Below are 23083 nucleotides of genomic sequence, written 5' to 3'. Positions count from 1 at the left end.
ACCAGGGCCCCGTTTCACAAAGCTCTCGTAAGCCTAAGATCTCGTAACTTTTCTCGTAGTATTCATACCTCCTATACTGTAACATTGACTTATGATAGTCGTAGCGTTACGAGAGCTTTGTGAAACGGGCCCTGTTATTGAAATTCACTTTCCTTTTTCACAGTGGTGGTGTGTCATTTTGTAATATCAGTGATTTCAACTTGGTATCGTTTCTCTTGCCCGTAAGTTTATTACTCAGAATTATTTTAAAACAGGTTGACTCACTGGTTTAAAATACCCAAAGGACAAGACCCAAGGAGTAAAATATATTGAATACCTATAGAAAACCAACAATACCCTATGTAAATTATGACTTGTGAGTCATCACTCAATAGCTGAAGGATGTATATGGAACCCTGTGTATACTAACTATGAAGGAAGGAGACAGGAATTTGATGTAAAATATTTTATTGCTATGAATAGGATCAACTACAGATTATTTACTGCAAGAACAATGTACAGTGATAAATGATTACGCCAACCAGTTGCATAGCATACAGGAAACAGGTTGCTCAGGCTAAAAGATACAATAGGCACTATCCAACCAGCAAGGCACCAGACAAGGTACAGGAAGCAGGCTTTGTCAACTCAGTCTGTGGATAAACACATTCACAGGTTTTCAAGTCCTGGCCTATGAATAAAATTCTTATACAGTATCATCTTTAACTGACAACATTAAACATAAACACACTTTAATGTTGTGGACTCACATAGTGGCATATGTATTTACAGTCTGTGCCAAACTTTGGAGTATAATTTGTCAGAACACAACATTTTGGCATAATTCCACAGGATTTTAGCACAATACTATTGGCAATTATTAGCTTACTAGATCATAATAATTCTGCTAGAATTCGGCTTTGGATTTTGGTAAAAGTTGAAGACTGTATGTAAACATTCAAGCATTCCCTCTGTGTGAACCATTGGATTGGTCAAAGTATCAGATTTTGGGAAACAATGGATGGATACATGATCAAGACACTTTAGAAGGAAGACACTGAAGAAGATGTAGCAGGATATGAAATGCTGCTTTCATTGACAATTTAGTTCTTTGTCAGCAAAATATAGAAGTCCCTTTATGTTTAAAATCTTTCAGTCATGTCTCTGCTATAGGCAGGGGGAAATAGCACTTAGAGATGCAAGAAAAAGTGAAACTCTCGTTCATGTATGTACAGATTTGGCTTGCCTGCTCTTATGTTTTTCCCACAGAGAAGGATTAGGTTTCAATGCTTTGTTGTTTCTCCAAGATGTATTTCATGGGGAAAGAAATCAACAAGTGTTTGGGATTCCTTGGCAAGCATCATTGCCTCTGTCAACACGACATGTCACCATGACCCAGGTCCATTGTGTGCAGCAGCAGCATCAACCTACCACACTTGTCACTTTCCACTGGAATCTATCACTCAGCACTACTTGGCTTCAATACATCTGGGGGACATTACTGTAATGGGTTCTTAAGGAAAACAGAATGCTGATTTCCTAGTTGATCAGGCTGACAGACCTAATTTAAGCTTAGAGGGTTGATGGCATTGTAACTGAATTTCATTTGCTCTGTTAGTTTCCAACAGAAGTCTGTGTAAAGGTATTTCTTTTTAAAATGTAGATGTATATAAACATTATAGAATGAGGCGAGAAAGGCTATCGTCTAAAATAGTATATAGGTAGTGCTATATACGTAACTCCCATGTGTGATTTCAATATCTATCAGGGACAGTTGAAAACATGTTATAGTCACAAACAGTGTAACACATTGTGCTGCATCAGCAATATTGCAATATATCGCAGCATTTAACATTCACAAACCAATACTAGCATGACTACATGTAGATAAATATGGGTACAAACATTCAGGTTATATGAAGACATAGGACAGAATAAAGAGGTTAATATCAAGACCAAAGGTCAGTGGCTGAGTCCAGTATGATGTGTTAAAGTGTCACCGGTCAGTCATTCAGCCTTTACTCTCACAAGGATGTTGTGATAATACAAGTTTTGGAGTCCGGGCTCCACACATTCATGTCGATATTTGTGAGTTACTCACAGGAGTATTACATATTCAATGTAACAGTTTCACAGGGGCCCATCTCCAGAAATCCCAAGAAATCAGTGATTGTTGCCTTGTCAGCATGGCTAATGTTCCTTTTCCCTGGAACATCTAGTTTGAGGATTGGTCAGAATGCACTGGTTTCGTCTTTCCATTGCCCTATCATTGTTGCCTTGAGCAGAAGACTTGTATGTTGTATCATAGGGCAACTAGTCACAGACCAATCAAGTCTTTTTCACTTATCATGCAAAGAGTGAGATATGAAATGATGTAATGATATAGATGTGCTGCTTGTTATGCTATATGATAATGGTATCTACTCGACTTCTGAACCTACACACTCTACAACTCTTCACATCCTTTCTCGCTGTATTTACATCCTCACTACAAGCTTCAGGTCTATCAAACAACAAGCTCAACACTGACCCAGGACACCACAAAAGAAATGACATACATTCCACATATTATTCCTGGTTTGGAACTGTACTACCTCATGCCCTTGTTGACCTGATAGAGAACATGGAAGGTCAATATCGGTGTGACTTCTACAACCTTACCATTAGTCACAATACTACTCAGTGTTTGCCAGGGACCACACCTTTGACCAAAGATGATTATTTTGGTCCTTGGAAATGTTGAGTAGTATATATTGATGGTGTTTGGGATTGATTGATGGCATTTGCTTCTGAAAGGTTCAGGGCTTTTACACCTTAAAGTTCATTAACACTTCAGGTCTGATTTCTGGTGTGTTTACACTAAAGAGGCCTGAGACAATCGGTCTTCAGTGATCAGAACATTTCCACCTAGAAAATACAGGCTTTACATATGGGATCTCTAGTGTTTATGCCTCAGAGCCTCATTCCACTGAGCCATCTTAGCACTATGCCTGTCTTGGTCTATGTTACAGTTTAACGGTTATGATCACCTTAGCACTGCAATCTCTTTGTGGAACTGAGGTCCAGTCATCTACACCTCAGAGTGTTCACCAACTTTACCGTTTGAGCTGTCGGTGGATATTTGAGAGATATAAGCAGTGGCATTAGTTTTACTTGAGAAATTCGAGTTGGAATTCTGCATGCTCCACGACAGGTTCTTGTCGTGGAGCTTTCCTAAAAAAATAGCCAGAAAGGTAGTACGGAATTTTTTGCTGATTGTTGAATAGAGTAGAAAATTGACGCTTGAATTGGTTGTGACAAGAAGGGTGTTTATGTGCTTAAAGCTTCGATACAGAGGGTTCATGAACACATGCCTGCGACCATGGACAGCAATGGCCAGTGCAAGGAACAGACCGAAGGAGTGACACACGATGAAGACGAGGACCATCGTGATGACAATGATAGTGATGTGGGTCATGTCAACACTGGAGTGGACACCAGTGCGGTGACGCTTCATACGGCGGTGATGGGTCATCAGGAAGTAGATGAGGAAGCTGTTGACGATCACGAGGAGAAACTCAGGGATGATGGCAGTCAGTGTGATGTTGCTGATGTGCACGTATCTGTCATAGGACTTGCTCTTGGATAGTTCAGTCAGGAGCAGTGTTGGTCCTTTGTGGTGGTCAGGGTTGGGGACATACTCAAAGAACTTTGTGATGTGGAAGAGCACAGAAACCACAAAAATACCAGCAATGGCAATCTTTGCCCGAGATATTGTACAGGCAAGGTGTGGAAAGGCAATGAATCGAAGTGATATGAAGCGCTCAATCGTCACAGCAACCGTGATCCAGCAGGTGCATGTTAGGAAGATATTGGTCATCACGTACCTGAAAAACACAAAATAAAAATCAGTAATTACAGTGTATTTGGATGTATATTCAAAATATATATGACACCAAGTAAACAGGTTCTCAGTGGTGGTCAGTCTGATCGATATGTAACGAAATGTCATGGAAGTAAATCAGTTGGTCAATATTGCAATGAAATGAGGGGCGATATAGTTCAAAATCACTGCTGAAATGTTTGTCTGAGATACTCAAGTACCAACTTTCCCATTTAGTTACATAAGCACTGACCCATGAAGATCCAAGTTAGAATTGGTCTTCAGCAACCCATTCTTATAAGAGGCAACTAATAGGATCGAGTGGTCACACTCGCTGTCTTGGTTGACACATGTCATTCTATCCCAATTCCGTAGATCGATGCTCATGTTATTGATCACTGGATTGTCTGGTCCAGACTTTACTATTGACAGGCTGTCACTATATAGCTTGGATATTGCTGAGGGCAGCATTAAACAGCAAATAAAACATAAACAAATACTAGTAACTGTGGATTTGAAAAATTCCAGTCTTCCAAGAAGTACCACACTTGTCCCTAAGACCTGTATATCAACCTCAAGTGAGGATCAGAGCCTAGGAAATTCACTCAGAGGCTATTCTTATCAATTCTATTTTTAGGGGCAAACCATTTCAAACGTGTCCTCAAGATTACAGACCAGGAAGAGAGAAAAATAATTTATCTAAACAAAAATGATGTATGGCTTATTAGGCAGTGAAAGTGAAAATATATCATGACTGCCTTTAGTCTTGCACAGGTTGCTCTATAAATCAGATTTACAGATACATAATCCAGACACATTATCTGGGTTACTTGGATGCTGACTGAAGATACCTGATGATGCAAGTAGTGTAACCTGTTAACACAATAGTTAACTGAAGCTGACACAGAACAGTTAAATGATCTTAAGTAGATGCCAGCCCCCTCCTTCATCTCTTCACGAGTGATCTCACAGCATGATTAAGTCTTTCCTCTCCAGAATAAGCCATCGGGTTCTGAATCAAAGGCTCTCAGTTTGGAAACTCCTCCCTGCCTCAGACCACTAATTCATCTCAGCTAGCTTATCATTTATTTATGCATCTGCAAATACTTTATCGCACCACGCCAGTCTTACCATGTCAATACAAGCCTTATGCTACATAGAGAAACAAGGACCATTAGTAAATATTATCTGTGTTGTAATACTGTTAGCAAAGTGATAATTATAAACCCAACCCTACACACTTCATAAAGGGATGTCTTGGAAATGACAACACCCTCCATTGGGAGTTTCAACAAGAGGTAATTTAAGAGTAAGTGGTCTTTGCTGTATGACAGCTCAAGTTGCAATGCACTGAGAACATGCAAGTGTTCTCAGTCCAAACATTGAGATAGGTTTCCATTCTTCAAATAAACAATGAGTGTTAGTGTTTGCTATGCGACACAATTATGTTGTATGTCAACCACTTACACATGGCAGGTATTACACACAGGCTGGTGTTGATATACAGCAGTAACATTCATGTAGCATGCATGCTAGTCAATTACACCTTCACTCGTGTTCTTTTATGGAAATAGTTTCAAGATTTATATTGCTTTTCTTTTCCATAAACATAACTTTACACACTCAGGTGAAAATGTTCTGAAGTCAACTTAATCTGTGACCCATCACAGGATACAGACATTGTAATGAGATTAATGGTGAGATTAACTCTGTTTCCAATGTGTTATGTTCTAATTCCATCTTAAAATGAGAAAAGCTTGTATATTCAAATCACTCAGTTGTCATGGTATGAAAACATTTTCTGGAAGTGATTTGTTACGGTAACAAGAAAGTCTTTTGAAAAATATTTCAAATTTTCAGTGAACTCCCATAATATAATACCCAATATTGGCCTGGTGTTTGTTGTGTTTCGATTTTTGAAGTGTATATTGTATCTGTATATGTGGTCCATATTTCCCACGATCTCTCACACTTCCTGTCACAGAACAAAACATCCTGTCTGTTAGCCTCCACGTCTGAACTCCAGGATGTTAACCCAATTGAAAAGAAATCACTTCAAGACAAGAGAAATTGTTTCTCCTTCACCAACTGCTCCCGATCATGTTAAACTGACAGCAACCTTTCCACATTGAGGAGTCCAGATGGGGAATAAACACTATCACAGTGGCCTTTTCCATTTCTACTATCTGATGAACTACATTTTATCGTGTAATTTATTTTTCAATTTGTTATTAGTTTTAGATGCATTTTTCACAGAGGATGATACTTGTTTTAAGTCAGTATGTGTGAATTGATTGTTTAAGGTTAACGTTACTGCCTTGGCTAGTTTGTTACAGCCCTATATTACTGTTTTATGATGGAAGAGAGTCGGTGGTTCCGTCAGTATCTGAACCACTTCATCACTGATGCCATCATATTTCTGTCAGCTTGTGCTATGCATGTCATATACAAAGGAGGATACAACATGTTAGTGGAAGTTTGCACTGATTATGAGGGATATACCTGAACCTGAAACACTCAATAACCCAAATAGTGATAACACCAGAAGGTCCCTCCAAAAGATTATACATTAGCCTTTGGGACACGAACTTACTCATGGTGCCACTTTCCATTCCTGAAGAGTGAACTTTCAAGGTCCAAAGGTGTACCAAAGTAAACTGCCATAGTGTCATGACTTCAATTATTTTACAGGAGCAGGTAGGACTAAATATGAAACTTAAGTACCAGAGAATAATCACACTCAGTTATCTGCCAAACAATATTCCATTGGGCATTATAGGCAAATTAGGGAGAAAATTGTGAGAACTGACTCTGGAAATCATTGATGACACCAGGTGTCAACAAAAAGTTTTAGCAATACCACTCACTTAGCTGGTATAAATAGCTGTTTATCAGTTGCCTAACACCTGACATCAGTACTCCTGGGCTACAACACTGGTAGTCAACTCTCAAATCTTGACCAGAGGGGTAAAGAAGCACTAACATCACTCCTTGGAACAGTATCCCAGTATGTTTGTAATTCGCAATTTAAAAAAAAGATTCCACACTAATGGAAGACATTAAGGCCTATATTTAGCTGGCATTTTGTAATTAAGTACCTTGAAAAAAGTAGTGATCTCATTTGAAATCACTGCACAGTTTGGAAAGAAACCAATCTTTGTATCGAGTGTTAGAACAATTTACATTCTGTGAAATACTGGGAGAGGTATTTTCATCTGTTTGCTCTTGTAAAACACCAGTAGATCCAATAGTCTGTACTAAATAAGCCTCAATTATAACTAACTGCATTAATGATGATGTATTCAGAACAATCTTTATGTGTGTATGAAACTCTCTTGAAAACCTTGTTATGCCTTCTTGGTAAGAAATATAATAACAATCAGGGCATTTGTAATGTGCTCAACTCCGCACCACGGAGACGCATGCTCAGAGCACCACAATCTGATTATTATTACCTCGGATAAACCAAGCTGAAGGCGCTAGAAGGTTAATAGTCATCCCACCATGTACCCATTTTCTGCAAACTCCCTTGCCTAAGGTGAGACCTCATGTGTCACATGTGCTTCTTCGTGGGTCAGGACTAAAGTCCTAGAAACTCTCAGGAGTCTAGCTGCCAAACATCAGGTCACCCATCCAAGGACTCTCCATGCCCAACATAGCTGAACTCTAACTGTTCTGTGATCCGAGCTCCACGCACAGGACCACACACCGCCACCGATATCATGTTATCAAACTCACAGCTATCAAACATGACTGGATTTCTTGATTATTTGACTATAAAAACAATGAGGTAGTGTGTGAGTTGCATTTAAACCGTTTCAACAGTATTATTCAGTTCTACTGGGTCAGCTTGATGTGGGAGGAAAGCCTGAAGTGATGCAGGTCGTAGACATTTACCACTAAAATTGCTGCTATATATGACCCCTGAAGGTCCGGGTTAGAATTGGTCTTCAGTAGCCCATGCTTGTCGTAAGAGGCAACTAACAGGATTGGGTGGTCAGATTCACTGACTTTGTTAACACATGTCATCGGCTCCCAATTGCGTAGTACAATGCTCATGCTGTTGATCACTGGATTATCTGGTCCAGACTTTATTATTTACAGACCGCCGCCATATAGCTGGAATATTGCTGAGTGCGGCGTTAAACAACAATCAACCAATCAATGCTACTATACTACTACTTCTGTGTTTACAACCTCAAGAGCACTGCTTTTATGTTGGTGAACCAAGGTTGTTGCAAATATATTGTCTTCTTAGCTCTACACAAAGTGTGCAAGTGCTTATTATTAAAAACAAATTATACAACTAACAATAGTGTGTGATTTTAGACACTTTGGGAAATGAAATGGATGATGAATGGATACCGTTAATACATGATTTATGGGGATCTCTGAGAGCAGCTTCCTGTGGGTCATGGTAAATGTTTTTTCAAGCACAAAAAGAAGTACGTAAAAACTGGAAGAGATATTATTGATACCCTTGAATACAGACATGAAGACAGACTTGCAAGAACATGAGGAACTTTTTTCAAGTAACTGAAACTTCTAGAAGTAATGCAGGTGTTTTCTGTAAACAAGAACTGATAGGTATTATCCCCAACTGTCTCCAGCAACTACACTCCTCTTTTATCAGTATCAAATCATTGCACGTTTTCTGTTACTATTAATACCTACTTCAAAGATAAGGGGGCCTAAATGTAACACCACAAGTTATCACAGAATGATATGATTTGTAATATTATTCTGTTTAGAGGATAAGACCACTCGAACATGTCACATATGATACAAGTCTTGTCTGGAGTAAAAGCTTCTCACCAGTATGTTTAGGTAACACTGGTTAGATGTAATGGACTGATTGAGCTACTGCGCATCTCAATTCATTGCCATAGAGAGTTTAAGATAATCTTTGTTTGGCTTGTCTCTGCAACTGAGTAGATTCGATGAAAAGCAAATCTGTATTGGTCTTCAAGTGTATCCCAGATCTGGTTTCTGAGTGATGATTCCAGGGCTGTGAGTTCCTCAGCAGGAAATAATAATCCTGGGACCTGAGGGATCTAGGGTTCAGGCCAGGGTGCCACTGTACAAAGCAACCTTAGCGCTAAGCCAGTCCTAAGTCTATGTTATGGTATGGGAGTTATGATTACCTTAGTACTAAGATCGCTTTGTACAATGGCACCCTAGAATGGAATGTATTCATGCTCATTCTGTCAACCACAAGTCTGCCTCGCCCCTTATGGGCTAAACACTGATGATGTCAATCATTGGATTGCCTGGTCCAGATTGTTTACAAACCTCTGTCATATAGCTGGAATATTGCTGAGTGGGGCATTAAGCAACAAAGAATAACTTAAAAAGATTCTTATTTATGGTGTGACAGTTATCTATTTATTTTATCACTATGTGGTTGTTCCTAACACTAGCTTACATGAGCATCTATAGAGATACTGCAGTGGGACTTTCTGTTTCTCAGCAGCAAACCATACAGTAATCTCACCTCAGTGTGTCAATGTTGTCACCTTGGCATCAGTTAGCATTGATTTATGGATTCATTTTGAAGGTAGATAAAAATAAACTGATAAGAACAAGTATGAGTAGTTATTCCCCTTCATGATCTACACACGTCTTGGATATTATGTTAGGTTTTATTGCGAATGCTGTTGAAATTGTGATAACTTTATGGTCCCAAGCACTTCAAGTACGTCAGATTTTGCTGTAAGTCTTCTTTTAAATGGAGGCACTTGCCCTAAATTACAAATTCTTGAGTAAATATCTATAATTTTTACAAAGTGGATGCCCATGTTAGTTATTGAAAGCCATTAATTGCAGTTTTTGGAATCCTGATTTAAGAGTCAAAGTGTGTGTAGGTTGGTGCAGGTATAGAGACCAAGGATATGTTTGTCATCTGTTTGTAATGTTTGTATTGAACCTGGGAGGTCACTGGTAGATGAATGAGGAGGATTTAGTGTTAATTCGAATGTCTTTGGATGAATTAAAGTTTGTTATTTTGTGTGAAGGTCAAATGACCTTGTATGTTAAACTTGATTTCTGCAGACATTCCTTATAACATGTAAGCTAAGGATTATTTGTCTTTTACTTATTTTATTTTTTTATTCATCTGAATTGAAGGTCAGCCAATGTTCTTGCAAGTTGAGGGTTTGTTCTATATGTGTCTCATAATTCAGTATTATGGCCACAATAAGAGAATGATATGTAGCTGATATTCAGCACCGAAGTATTGTTTTTCCGTCCTTTTTTCTGAACGTTTGCTGTTGAGCCATGTTTTCCATCAGCTCTATCACTATTGAAATACCTGTAGTGATATATAGGCAATGGAATAACTTGACTTCACTGTTTGAGAAAGTCAGGACTATTTCAGTAACACTTTGTCTGGAACCATGAAGCTGGGAGCTGGTGTTGACTGTCTGTCATTGTAAGGTGAGACATGTCACAGTGGAGGTGGCTTCCACTGACTGAGGAGCTGCTTCCATGTGCCCCCAACTGCAGGAAGCGAAACACTAGCCAGTAATTATGCTCAGGCTATTATAGACTGGTCAGTTATAAATAGTTCTTTATCTTGAACAACAATCTTGGGGACAGTTAATTGGATTATCAATCAGTGACAAGTTGATATCTTAAACTTGTTTCAAAGTCTCCATACACTGTAATACTCAAATGTAAATATTAGTAAGTTTCTTATTCTAGTAGTTCAGGATATGCCATTTGTTTGGATCTTCTTGTGAATATGATACATTCTCTATGATGGTTATTGCTTCAGACAAATATTTCTTAATGGTCAATGTTTGAAACTAAAGTAAACATTTGTTGTGTCTTTTTAATAAATAACTTTCATGATATAAGGAATCTCAAGGAATGAGTCAGTTTGAATATTCCAAGTTTGAATCTGCTAAATACCATATTCGACATATTTAGGACTCCAGGCGCTTTGGTGATAAAAATCTGAGAGGGGCACTTATTAGGATACCTACAGAGTTGGTTGGGTTGCTGGTTAGGAAGAGGTTTAAAATCACACCAAACATTCAATCAACAGGTACCATGCATCACAAACACCGACTTACTTCTGGGTCCATGCTTACCTCAGTGACATAATATTGTACTGATTACTTTGTTCATTTCTTGATCACAGTAGGATTCAGTGACAAGAGCTTTCATGAACTGGGGAAGTGGAAGGGCTCTGCGTGCTACGTAATTCAATTTGGGGGTTGCATATCAGGGAGGAGGCACTAAATATGTCCAATACCGTAGGGACAATGTGACACCCATTCACCCATTGTTGGTGAGTGGAAATAGATGAACCTATGTTTATTATCCCCTATGGTTAAAATACATGTGTTGCTACAAGCACCCATTCACATGACCACCACCAAGAAAGAAGAATCCATCATTGTAGGCAGGTCAGGTTTCAAAGGAAACATGATTTTGGAGGTTTATTAATGTTTAAGTATGATTTCAATAGCTTCACAGTTGAGGACAAAACATGCATGACTCACTCCCCTTATCATCTCCAACCAAACCTCATGGACTGTGACAGATTGAATACTCTGTCTACATAACCAATTGCAGGTAGACATCATTACCCCGAAAATGTTCGTACGGAAAATCCTCCAATCCAAACAATGCATCTTACATAATGGTGTCCTGGATGGGTATATTATCTCCTGGCACCTGCAAAGGGTTTCCACTCAAACAATCATGAGGGAAAACATTGGGTCAACTCCAAATCCTGGCAGAAGGAGATATCTATGTTTAGCAGAGCTAACAAGTGGTTCTGTCTCAACTGGTGGTGGCAGACCCATACAAAAGTGGTGATTCATGAAGTATCTACATCGCAATACTGTACTGTGTTGTCTCAATTCTGACAGCCTCCAGGATTGTGCATATCTGTAGATTTAGTACAGACAAATATTCTGCTTTCAGATTTAACATTAACCAGAAAGGTTTCTCCAGTGCAAAGGTATTAAAATATAACAGATTAGTTTGTCTCTACCATCAGATATTCCTGAAAGCTACAGAGATGCTCGAACCACAGGTTGCACTGTGGTTTAAATGACTGCTGTGGTTTAAGCAGGATGCAGTTACCACCTTCAGTGAAGGATTAATCGCAATGAAATTACGATGTAATTTAGATAAAGTATTTGAAGAACTATTAAGTATATCCTATTTAATTACATTTGCCTAATTCTTACAGCATATAAGATCAGATATGAGCATGTTTCCGAAATAGTAAAGCTGGTTATATATCTTTAGAATGTTACATAAACTTTGATGGCAGTATTGATATCTATAGTTCTTGTGAGTAAATTGGAACTTAACTCAAATTCTTTACTTAAACTGATGTTCTTCATTTATAATGCATTTCTTCATTCAATTCAAAACAAAATTATCACATTTTGGGATCAATTTTTGTTTGTGTTTACATGAGGTATATGAGAACCATAGTTAAGTCATGCCTACTATTCATCTATTACCAAATGCTGTTCATTGTGTGTCTCTGGTGATAATATGTTTAGTTTCTGCCTAACAGCCTGTAAGTGGTTTGAAAAGTACCTTCTTGGTTTGTTACACATCTGGTTCAACAGGCCAGGGGATCTTTCGCCATGTGCTCTATTTGTATACTTTCTTTGCATGTGCTCTATTGTATACTATCATATATCTAAACCACTGATTCACTTGTCGAAGTTTTTCACACACAGTATGTCTTGCTCTGAGCTTAAAAATGTCACTTTGTGTATTGACTGCAATGTCATAGTTCAAATTTGTTTATTCATTTACTGTAGTGAGTTACTGAGCACAATGAACTAGACAGAACACAGGTCTATTGCTTCTACCCACAAGCAAAAGTGACATTATATTCTTGACCAGTCTCTCAAGTTTAGAAACCTTATATGTAGCAACTTAGCCAAGTGGTTCACGTGTTTGCCCTTCTCACCTTGGTCGGTTTGGTTGCCAGCATGTGTACATTGTCTGCAGAACATTGTGACACCACCATAAAATGGCTGGATTGTTGCTTAAGGTGACATGAAACAATTCTCAATCACCCACTCCCATGCAGGCCTGAGCTGTGATATTGCATTATTCATGTTTTACCACCTATGTCAGATTTTAAAAATGTAATCAAGATTTCCATCACATACCAACATGTCAATAAAAAGATAACAAAATTTTAGGCCAATCCCATACATATGTCTGATAACACAGGGATGGGGGGTAGGTGACCCATGGACCCTGAAACCTACATTATAGCGAGGAATGGCTGCATTTATATGATGTCTCCCCAGTGAACTATTACACAGAGTTATTCTTGAAGGATCAGTCATGAAATCTTCTTCTTCCAAGGTGAAGCTCAGTGAAAATTGTATGATTTTTCAGTTTTGTATGCACTTTAAGAGCCAGACAACTTTGATTGCCATTTTCAAAGACAGAGCCTCATTATAAAAGCTGGATAAAAAGATCCTCCCTCATCAGTACATATCAGCCAGATTTCAAGTGCAGCACTATCATGCTGCGACCCGTCCCTTGCATCTTCACCATCCAATGTTTATTTACCTGCACCTGCTCGCAGATACATTGCTACGTCAGTCTGTTAATGAATATGGCGTAATAACGCTCACTAGGGGCTTTTGTGCAGGAGCTACTGAGGAAATAAATATTTTGATAGAATTTTGATAAAATGGTATTTTCTGATGGCAGGGAGTGTAAACGTGATGGTGATGTGGGAAGATGTTCTGGTAAATGAGTGTGATGGTTGTATGCTGTGTTTGTGAAAAACGTTCAAGCTTTAGCCAAGGGATGGACATGAAGGGAGACTGGTTCAGTCAATATTTCAGATCCCATCTCCGGGATACTGACACTGTTACTGATGTTTCTTGCTAGGTTATTTTGATACAGGTCACATGGTAGACTTGCACAAGTCCCTGAGGTAAAAATTAATAGTTTAAATGATAATTTCTAAAAATTAATAAATAATACTATTAATAGACTGGGGTCCTTTCTGTCCATTTATCTAGACTTGCCTCTTCGAAGGATAGAGTTACAACAAATCCATGAGCTCAGCATTCAGTACAGCCATGGAGCAAGGCTAGGCAATTGGGTACACTGATGCCAAAGTAGTTTTCTCTCACTAAATTTCAGTGTATTTTAGCCTATCTTCAACAGGCCTCATGTTAGAACATGTTTGTATATCACAGAAACTGAATCATGTTCAATGGCGACCTTGTTCTGTGGCCAGACAAATTTTCAATGGTTTATTAAACCACTGGCTTCCAGGAATATCCACTGATTGATGATATGTTAAGTAATACTGATCTGATGATAAACCAAGTGGCTATAATCAATGTTTGCTAAAACCGTTATCTGATGTGAAATGGTTCCTATACATGTTCTTCCTTTCATACAAATCTATAGGAGATGCACCTACTGGGATTTGAAATTTGAGGTCATGTCATGTAGAATCAATACCAATGTTAAATTGGAAGGGAGTGCTGTAGCAAATTAGTTTAATATTTTTAGACCACCACTCACAATTTGCAGCACAACTTGGCAGTTTCATTCAGAATTGGTTCTTGTATTTCAAATGATGATGAACGTGGGTAATTTGTCACTTATAAATATAATTGATGATTGATCTATTTGATCAAAATGACTAAGCAGTGAGTGATGGTGAAACCCCAACTCAATGGGAGCCCAAGTGGCTGCACCAAGTCTGTTCACAACGGCATGTGTATGGTGTCTTTGACAAGTTTCTAAACAGTTCCTCAATGCCAAAAGCACTCCCCACAACACTTCTTTAGCAGATGACTGGTGGGGTTGTGATGTCTAGTATGTGAATCCGTTAACAATAGCTGCAGACAGTCCTCATTCACACCTCCCCAGTCCAACCCACAAACCAAGTTTCTCATTACATTCCAGTCTCTGACAGTGATAGAGGCCAACCACCCAACTTACTGTTTGTTATTTTGTGCCACCTACAAACTGATTAGGTGGTGATGTCAGTTGTGGAAGCACAAGGTGTGGAGTTGTTTGTCAGTTGTGCTGTTGCAGTGAGCTGACGTACACACAGGAATAGGAATCCTATTTGCTTGACACCTATACAATTACTCCACAAGATTAAACCAGCAGATAGAGAGCTCAAAATACCCTCAACCTGACCTCTTGGGTGCCATTTATACCCAAAAGTAGAATGACAAGATTGTTGAAATTATTGTTTGGTGTGATGTGTTGCCTTTAAATCTGTTGAAGCTTGTCAAACATTATATCTGTTGTAGCTTTTGGAAAAGTTTCAGGGGCACATCCAACTGCAGAAAGTAATCTCTATTCACTGTTCCTTATGATGTTGGAAAAATGTAAAACTCCTCAATGATTGTGAGGACTGCAGCTTACAGGAGTCATGCAACTTTCAAGCACTGTAAGTAGGACTTATACCACTTTCCAGCACTGTAATAAGGACTTATGCCACTTTCCTAAGCACTTTGTACTGTAAGTAGGACTTATGCCACTTTCCAGCACTGTAAGTAGGACTTATGCCACTTTCCAGCTTAAGTAGGACTTATGCCACTTTCCAGCACTGTAAGTAGGACTTATGCCACTTTCCAGCTCTATAAGTAGGACTTATGCCACTTTCCAGCACTGTAAGTAGGACTTATGCCACTTTCCAGCACTGTAAGTAGGACTTATGCCACTTTCAGCCTTTGTAAGTAGGACTTATGCCACTTTCCAGCTCCATAAGTAGGACTTATGCCACTTTCCAGCACTGTAAGTAGGACTTATGCCACTTTCAAGCTCTATAAGTAGGATGTATGCCACTTTCCAGCTCTATAAGTAGGACTTATGCCACTTTCCAGCACTGTAAGTAGGACTTATGCCACTTTCCAGCTCTATAAGTAGGATGTATGCCACTTTCCAGCTCTATAAGTAGGACTTATGCCACTTTCCAGCACTGTAAGTAGGACGTATGCCACTTTCCAGTTCTATAAGTAGGACTTATGCCACTTTCCAGCACTGTGCCACTTTCCAGCTCTATAAGTAGGACTTATGCCACTTTCCAGCACTGTAAGTAGGACGTATGCCACTTTCCAGTTCTATAAGTAGGACTTATGCCACTTTCCAGCACTGTAAGTAGGACTTATGCCACTTTCCAGCTCTATAAGTAGGACTTATGCCACTTTCCAGCACTGTAAGTAGGACTTATGCCACTTTCAAGCACTATAAGTAGGACCTATGACACTTTCCACTTTCCAGTTCTGCCAAGTAGGACTTATGCCACTTTCCAGCACTGTAAGTAGGACTTATGCCACTTTCCAGTTCTATAAGTAGGACTTATGCCACTTTCCAGCACTGTAAGTAGGACTTATGCCACTTTCCAGCACTGTAAGTAGGACTTATGCCACTTTCCAGCTCTATAAGTAGGACTTATGCCACTTTCCAGCACTGTAAGTAGGACGTATGCCACTTTCCAGTTCTATAAGTAGGACTTATGCCACTTTCCAGCACTGTAAGTAGGACTTATGCCACTTTCCAGCACTGTATAAGTAGGACTTATGCCACTTTCCAGCACTGTAAGTAGGACTTATGCCACTTTCCAGCACTGTTAAGTAGGACTTATGCCACTATAAGTAGGACTTATGCCACTTTCAAGCACTGTAAGTAGGACCTATGACACTTATCTGCACTGAAAGTATTCCGTATTCTAGTCCCATAGACAATACTGGAGGAATAACATGTACATCCGTGTGGATACTGGACAGTGAAGAACTGTGTATTACAAGTGTACAAGGAAGAATATATATCCTGCATCATCGAGATAAGTCGTTGACAAGGACAGAAATAATGTGTGGGTGGGGATCCTTTTCCTCATACAGATAAGGACTGGTGTTATCAAGGGGCTCATTGTACCCAGGAATACTGTTGTCTTGTATATGTGTAGACCACCTACACATCAACCACTACAGACAATTTAGCTGAATCCTACACATCAATACCATGACCATCCTTAATCCATATCTGGCAATTTCTTACAAGGAAGATAGGTCATGTGACTATATATTTAAAAGAATTCATATTTGCAGTCAGAACTTCTTCCATCATGTGACAATGTTCTGTTATTCTAAGAAGTCAAATTGTGTCTCATAATGTATATAGGTCCTCAGTGTCTCATTATTAGATTTTGTAAATCATGGTCAATTATATTTGGAAATCTCATCAGTTTGTCCTTATTTTTCAAAATGTTATTCTCTACTTAATACTGGTGTTCTGTCTTGAATAATTTTATTATCTGGTTCACTCTATAACATATATATAGCACAAGGTCCAAATGTTTGTAAAGACTTTCATTGTATAAATTCATTGGTATCCATGAGAAACAACATAGCAATGACAGAGGTGCTCAGTGTGTTCCTATGGGAAGGATATGCCCTCTTCAGAATGTCTAAGGTGAAATCTTTCTTTAATCATGCAGCATACACATTTATCCTTCCCTTGGTTGGGATTGAGGGTCAAAGTCCCCAGCAACTAATACTGGTGGTAAGAGGGGTCAGGTGTTTAGCCTCAGCTATTTGATTGATATATCATTGCTCACAATGCTGATCACTGGATGTTCTGGTTGAGACTCGGTTATTTACAGACTGCCATCATATATCTGGAATATTGCTGTATAGGGTTCATTAGCATCGACTGCTCCAACAGCCCAGCATGACTGTGCTCCCAGCAGCAAACTGTTTCTATGTCATGCATGCCCTTGCCTTGGTTTTGCCATACAGCCAAGATTACACATGGTAATGGTGAAAAGAAATACACCTTTGCTGTTCAACACAGTTAGTGAAAACATCCTGTAATCCCCAAACACTGTTCCCGATGTGTGAACTTCCTCTGGGTCTATAGTAGACCTGTAATAATGCTCCATCAAGATTTTTTGTCTCATAGATTTCAGGACTTTGCAATCACTGAATAAGCCTCAATCCCCAAATACCCTCAAGTATATTTTCACTCAGAACTGCTATGCTTCCTACATTACATTCAAGTGTCCTTCATATTTAAACCTCTAACCCATCCAATATCTTGCATAGTCAAGATCAAACACCTCCCTGAAATACAGGCCATGTTCTTTGCATTGTAATCTCCAATACCCTGTGCACTCAAAACTCAAATACTCTCTCATATTCTTAACACTGACAATCAGTATGTCTTTACAAAGCCCTTAAAACCCAAATATACATATATATCATTTCTTTCTCCTGAAACTTTCAGTGTCATTTCAAAGCACAACCAATTTGATATAATGGCATTGCACACTACAATTTTGTTGGCAAATTATTGACATCAGTCATTATTCAGACCATCACTGAATATTCTCCTCATTACTGTTGGCTGCAGTGGGTGACTCATGTAATATGTAATTATGGACAGTATTAAGCATGTTCAGTGCAGTACGATGTCCGTGGACTCCGACACTACCCAGTTCTCATCTAGAAGTGCATGAGTCACTAGCAACATGCAATCAGGATAGGCTCCAGTCTACTTCCTGATGAGGTGATAGAACAAACACATGTATACCATGGACAAGTAAATGTGGAATTGTCGCTTTTAACAATGTTCAACTTTAATATACGAATAAATCTCAAAGTGATAAAAATATACTACTTTGGTGACATCCACAAGTATGTTGCTGTCAAACCTAGAAACAGTCAGATTGAGTCTGGGATTTGAAGCCATGGCCATAGGTTTCGAGCATGGGATGCAACCAGCTGTACCTAGAGGATGCACATGTTTGTTGATTTACAGATCTATTGGTTGAACATACTGCTATGATACATCAGACTGGGAAAACTATAGTTACGACAGTGTGTTGAGATTCATTTCCTGAAACAAACCCATGATATGATAACAAATACAAAGTTACAAACTGTTTGAAAGACGCATTTGCAGGACAAAGCAGTATTTCACACACCCTGCCACACACCCCATTTTTTTTCTATATACTTAAAATTCACTTTGGCAAAATTTATAAATTTATCTTTAAAAAGGAATAAAGGTGTAGTGTAGCTTAATGATGAGATCGTAACATTGACCTCAGTTTGTAGAGGCTCATTCTGTGAACTGAATGTCCCTTCCCTACTTCCTTCACTTCCAAAAAACATATCTGTATCCTTGTGTATATCGGCACTGTATATCATCCATAAAAGCTGTTAAATTGGTACCAGTACATGTTCAAATGCCCTTATCTTCTTCTGCATTACCTAATATCCTTTTAGGCCAAACAATCAAGACAAATGGCACATCCACAATGTTACTGCTGACAGGGAGATGTAAACTAAGGATATCGTCTGCATGTGATGGGAATTTACGTCATATAAGACAACCTGTGATAATATCAGAGAGCTCTTATCTTACCACAGAATATTGAATTATTTTGAATGATTTTCGTATCTTATTTTCCATGTATAATCATGACATATCTTTTTATGATCTTGATGATAACATCTGTTCACACTGCTGATAAGAAAAACAGGATTTGGGTGTAGTAATGCTCAAAAGAAATGCTAATTGTAGTTCTTTGTTCTGTAAACTGAAACTTAATGTCTAGTAACCCTCAATGGAATGTGTCGCCATACAGAAATAATGGCTGTATGTTCTGTATCTGGCTCCCAATGTACATCAGTGGCATATTTATCACTTTTGTCAAGCTTCGTTTTTCATCAGTTTCTTGAATCTTGTGAATGGCTAGACTGCTGTTGGATAGTTTTTATCCATCACAAACCTATTAAATGCATTCTTTTCACAATATGGATGTAAAAAAACATTCTTCACATTTCTTTTGTCATCAGATCTTTCATCATTTTTGGACATTTTATCAGATTAGCATTTTTGGGTTGTGTTTTTATGGGTGTCATAACTGGTGTAACAAGAAAAGCCAGTGGGACCACCATACTTCTTTTTTAACATCGGGACCATTTCAACAGTGGCTTGAGTGTTGATGAAGTGCCTTCTTGGGAAATGTCATTTTTTAAATGTTATTTTATTTATTTCATTTTGCTGTGATTAACCTGACTGACCATTTAAAAAAATAATATTTTCGGATGATAGCTTAATGAATATCTATAGTGCACTGTGCACCATTTTAACATGTTCAACTTCAGAAAATAACATTATTCCTCAAATATTATCCGACTTTCAGAGTTTTGCTAGTAGTATATTGGAATATTTTCCAATCATATTATTATTTCGTCTGTTAAATATGATCCTAGTGAGCAAAAAAAACAAACGTGTGTTTTCTAGACTGGTGCAACAGGAATATAAGAGTATTGGACAACTACAAGTTTAAACATTTATACTGATTTCTAATTATTGCTTGTAGTTCAGTTATTCTCACAAAATGTGTCTTTTCATACTTTTATATATAATGTAAAACGATAACTAGTTATTTCTTAATTCAAACAACCAGTAGACACAATGTCGCTGAACAGCTTTACTAGCATTTTGTCAAACCCTTATGAAAGAAAACTTAAGATTCTTACCTGAAGATGGTGAAATGCCTATGGAAGGTGATGAAGGATGAAGCCTTATTCCAGTCCGGGTGAAAGGAGAGAAAATGGGGAATCTGAATCGCAAGAAGTAGCAAGTCAGATATTGCCAAAGCAATCAGGAAACAGTTGGTTGGAGACACCATCTCTTTTTTGGTTAGAACCACCAAACTTAGGACGTTTCCCAAAACTCCAAAACAGACAATCAGTGGAACAAGCACCTGGAGACAAACATATTCTACTGTCTGCACATATTCTGGCATTATCATCGATGGTGGCCTAGGTGCCATTGTCGTGGAAGTAAAATTGTCCCCTCCACTCATCATGTATGGTGTCAAAGTGGACATTGTCTCAACAGACCACGCTTCTTGGGCAGATAGGTTTGCCATTCACTCTTAACAGCTGATCATGAACCTCGGCTTCTGGGTAGGCTTGCTGGAGCAATCCCAGGCAGATTCTTGGACATCAACCAGATCCTTTTTGCTTCGTGATTCACACAGTTCCTTTAGGTAAAACAATAATCTCACAGTGCAAAGTCTCAAAGAGAAACACCCACAGGGAATAAACTTCTTAGTTTAAATTTGAAAATGTACAAGTGATGTCCACTTTTTTTCTCTTCAGACACTAAAAGTGTTTGCTGAGGATAGGTGAAACAGTCAGGGAAATTCAGTTGACAGCAACTACAAACTGAGTCCCATCTATGAACACTGAGAGGAGTATGCTGTATATTTATGTTTACCTTGGCCCCTCCACTTCTACACTTTCTGAGACAATTGCCCGCCTGTGAGTCAAAAATATACACAAGAGAGATTGACAGGAAGGGGGTGGAGCGTGAAGCTTCGGGTTACGGCCAATTATAAGGTTAAACTATCCGGCTCCTTATTGTTGCCTGCCATTAACTCACTGCCCCTGTGGTTCAGCATCACCTTCTACATAGCCACAATTACCTAACCAGTCTCATCCGTCCCTCTGCGGCTGTGCAAGGTTTTCTCAACCTGTCCGAGGCACACTGCAGTGCTTGTTTGTGAGGAAGTTAGGCTTGATAACTCTATACTCCAATCATCTGCCTCCTTTGATAAATGTGGCTGTCTCTCTTTACGTCTTGCAGATTTTACTCAGAAAGATGTTTATTAGGAGTTATCAGGATGTTAGGGTGTATAGGAAGACAGATGGGATTTATTTTGAATATATGCAAGATGTGATTCATGAAATGGTAATAATGAAATGTGATAAAATAAAGAGGAGGTTGATACATTGTCTGAATGTAAGTGTTGGTATCATTTTATGGAAGTCCTGGACTGCGATTTGGACAGATATATGTTTATTGCTACTATTTACATTGCCTATTGGTTGCTATAGAGATCAAATAAAAAAATTTATTGTGCAAACGTTCCATACAGAAACAGTGACGATATTCTATAAACTACATAAACAAGATATATAATGAATCACATATATATGATGAGCAACAAAACATATAATAATACAGATGTGTATAATAATAATAATAATGGCCTAGGGCAATCAGATCTTCTATATTTGTTTAAAGTTGTACATGTGGTAGCAAATAATTTCTATACTATTTGGATCATTATTTCTAAAAAGGAGGTTAAATTTTTCAGTGGTAGTAAGTGTGAGAAAGTTATTCATTTTAGAGGAAAGGGAGTTAAATAAGGACTTTCTTGCATCTTGTCATGATATGTTATTGTAGACACTGTTTTATTTCCTTAAAGCTTAAGAGCCAGTCACAATGTGTGGTAATGTTTAGCAGCAGTTTAGTATGTCAGTGGTGATATTTAGAGACACAATGTTTCGACATGTGTCAAGGTATGTTATATCTCACTTTTGCATCCCTGATTAATTTACATCCTGCCTTGTGAACTGTTTCAGTGACGTTTTTCTTTTTAGATGTGTTGTGGGAGATGGTTAGAATGTGTTTTATCACTTGATGCTTTGGGTGGGTTTGTTAATTTGGTTGATTGTTGAGATATGGAAAATCAAATTTTGTTGAAAGATTTGTAAAAATATCTGCCAATTCTTAATGTTTAAAAAAGAAATATGCACACAAAAAACCTGATGCCCATTTAGATCAAGGTTGAAACATATAAATGATGTTTTTAATGGTTTTGATGAATACTTTAATGAGACTAGACAGTACCACACAATCTTGACATTTCAGATTTAGTGAACCTAACTATGTTTCATCCCATTAATTATCACTGTACTATTCTAATAAGCAGATCCCCTTTACAACGTGGACATTCAGCTTTGATGTTGAGCAGAACATCCTTCTTGAAGTAGCTATGTCAGGGATGTATTTACTCTGGGTTCCTCTCCTTGCATATCACACAATATATCAGAGGCTCAACCTCATGTTGCACAATGTCGTTAATATTCAAACTGGCTTTGAAATGCTGTCTCAATGCATACACTAACAAACATGTGTACTCACTGTATACAAAGCTAATGACATTCACTCACTAATACACAGCTCAACAGATTCACTCACTGTATGTACAACCTAACTCATACACTCACTGTATACACAACCCAACACATTGTATACACATTCACACACTGTATGTACAAGCCAACACATTCACACAATGTATACTCAACTAAACACATACACCCACTGTACACACAACCCAACTCATTGTATACACATCCACTCACTGTATACACAACCCAACACATTGTATACACATTC

At 38.4% G+C, this 23083-nt stretch overlaps 2 protein-coding genes across 3 annotated transcripts in view; one reads left to right on the top strand and one right to left on the bottom strand.

Moving 5' to 3' along the window:
* The window catches only part of LOC124258301 (protein FAM184A-like), a 106205-nt gene that overhangs the window by 32574 nt on the left and 50548 nt on the right, over positions 1 to 23083 (top strand). The gene's annotated exons all lie outside the window — the stretch shown is intronic.
* On the bottom strand, positions 431 to 21375 carry LOC124258303 (FMRFamide receptor-like). The gene is made up of 2 exons (XM_046692379.1): positions 20368 to 21375; positions 431 to 3845 (listed from the first exon to the last, which is right to left on the bottom strand). Exons 1-2 carry the CDS (start codon positions 20760 to 20762, stop codon positions 3050 to 3052), a joined length of 1191 nt encoding a protein of 396 aa, XP_046548335.1. The 5' UTR covers positions 20763 to 21375; the 3' UTR covers positions 431 to 3049.

This window comes from Haliotis rubra, unplaced genomic scaffold (assembly GCF_003918875.1).
Source record: "Haliotis rubra isolate DU_JTF1 unplaced genomic scaffold, ASM391887v1 Scf69, whole genome shotgun sequence".
NCBI lineage: Eukaryota > Metazoa > Mollusca > Gastropoda > Lepetellida > Haliotidae > Haliotis > Haliotis rubra.
The sequence above is the reverse complement of the archived record's forward strand: the minus strand, read 5'-3'. Positions and strand labels throughout refer to the sequence as shown.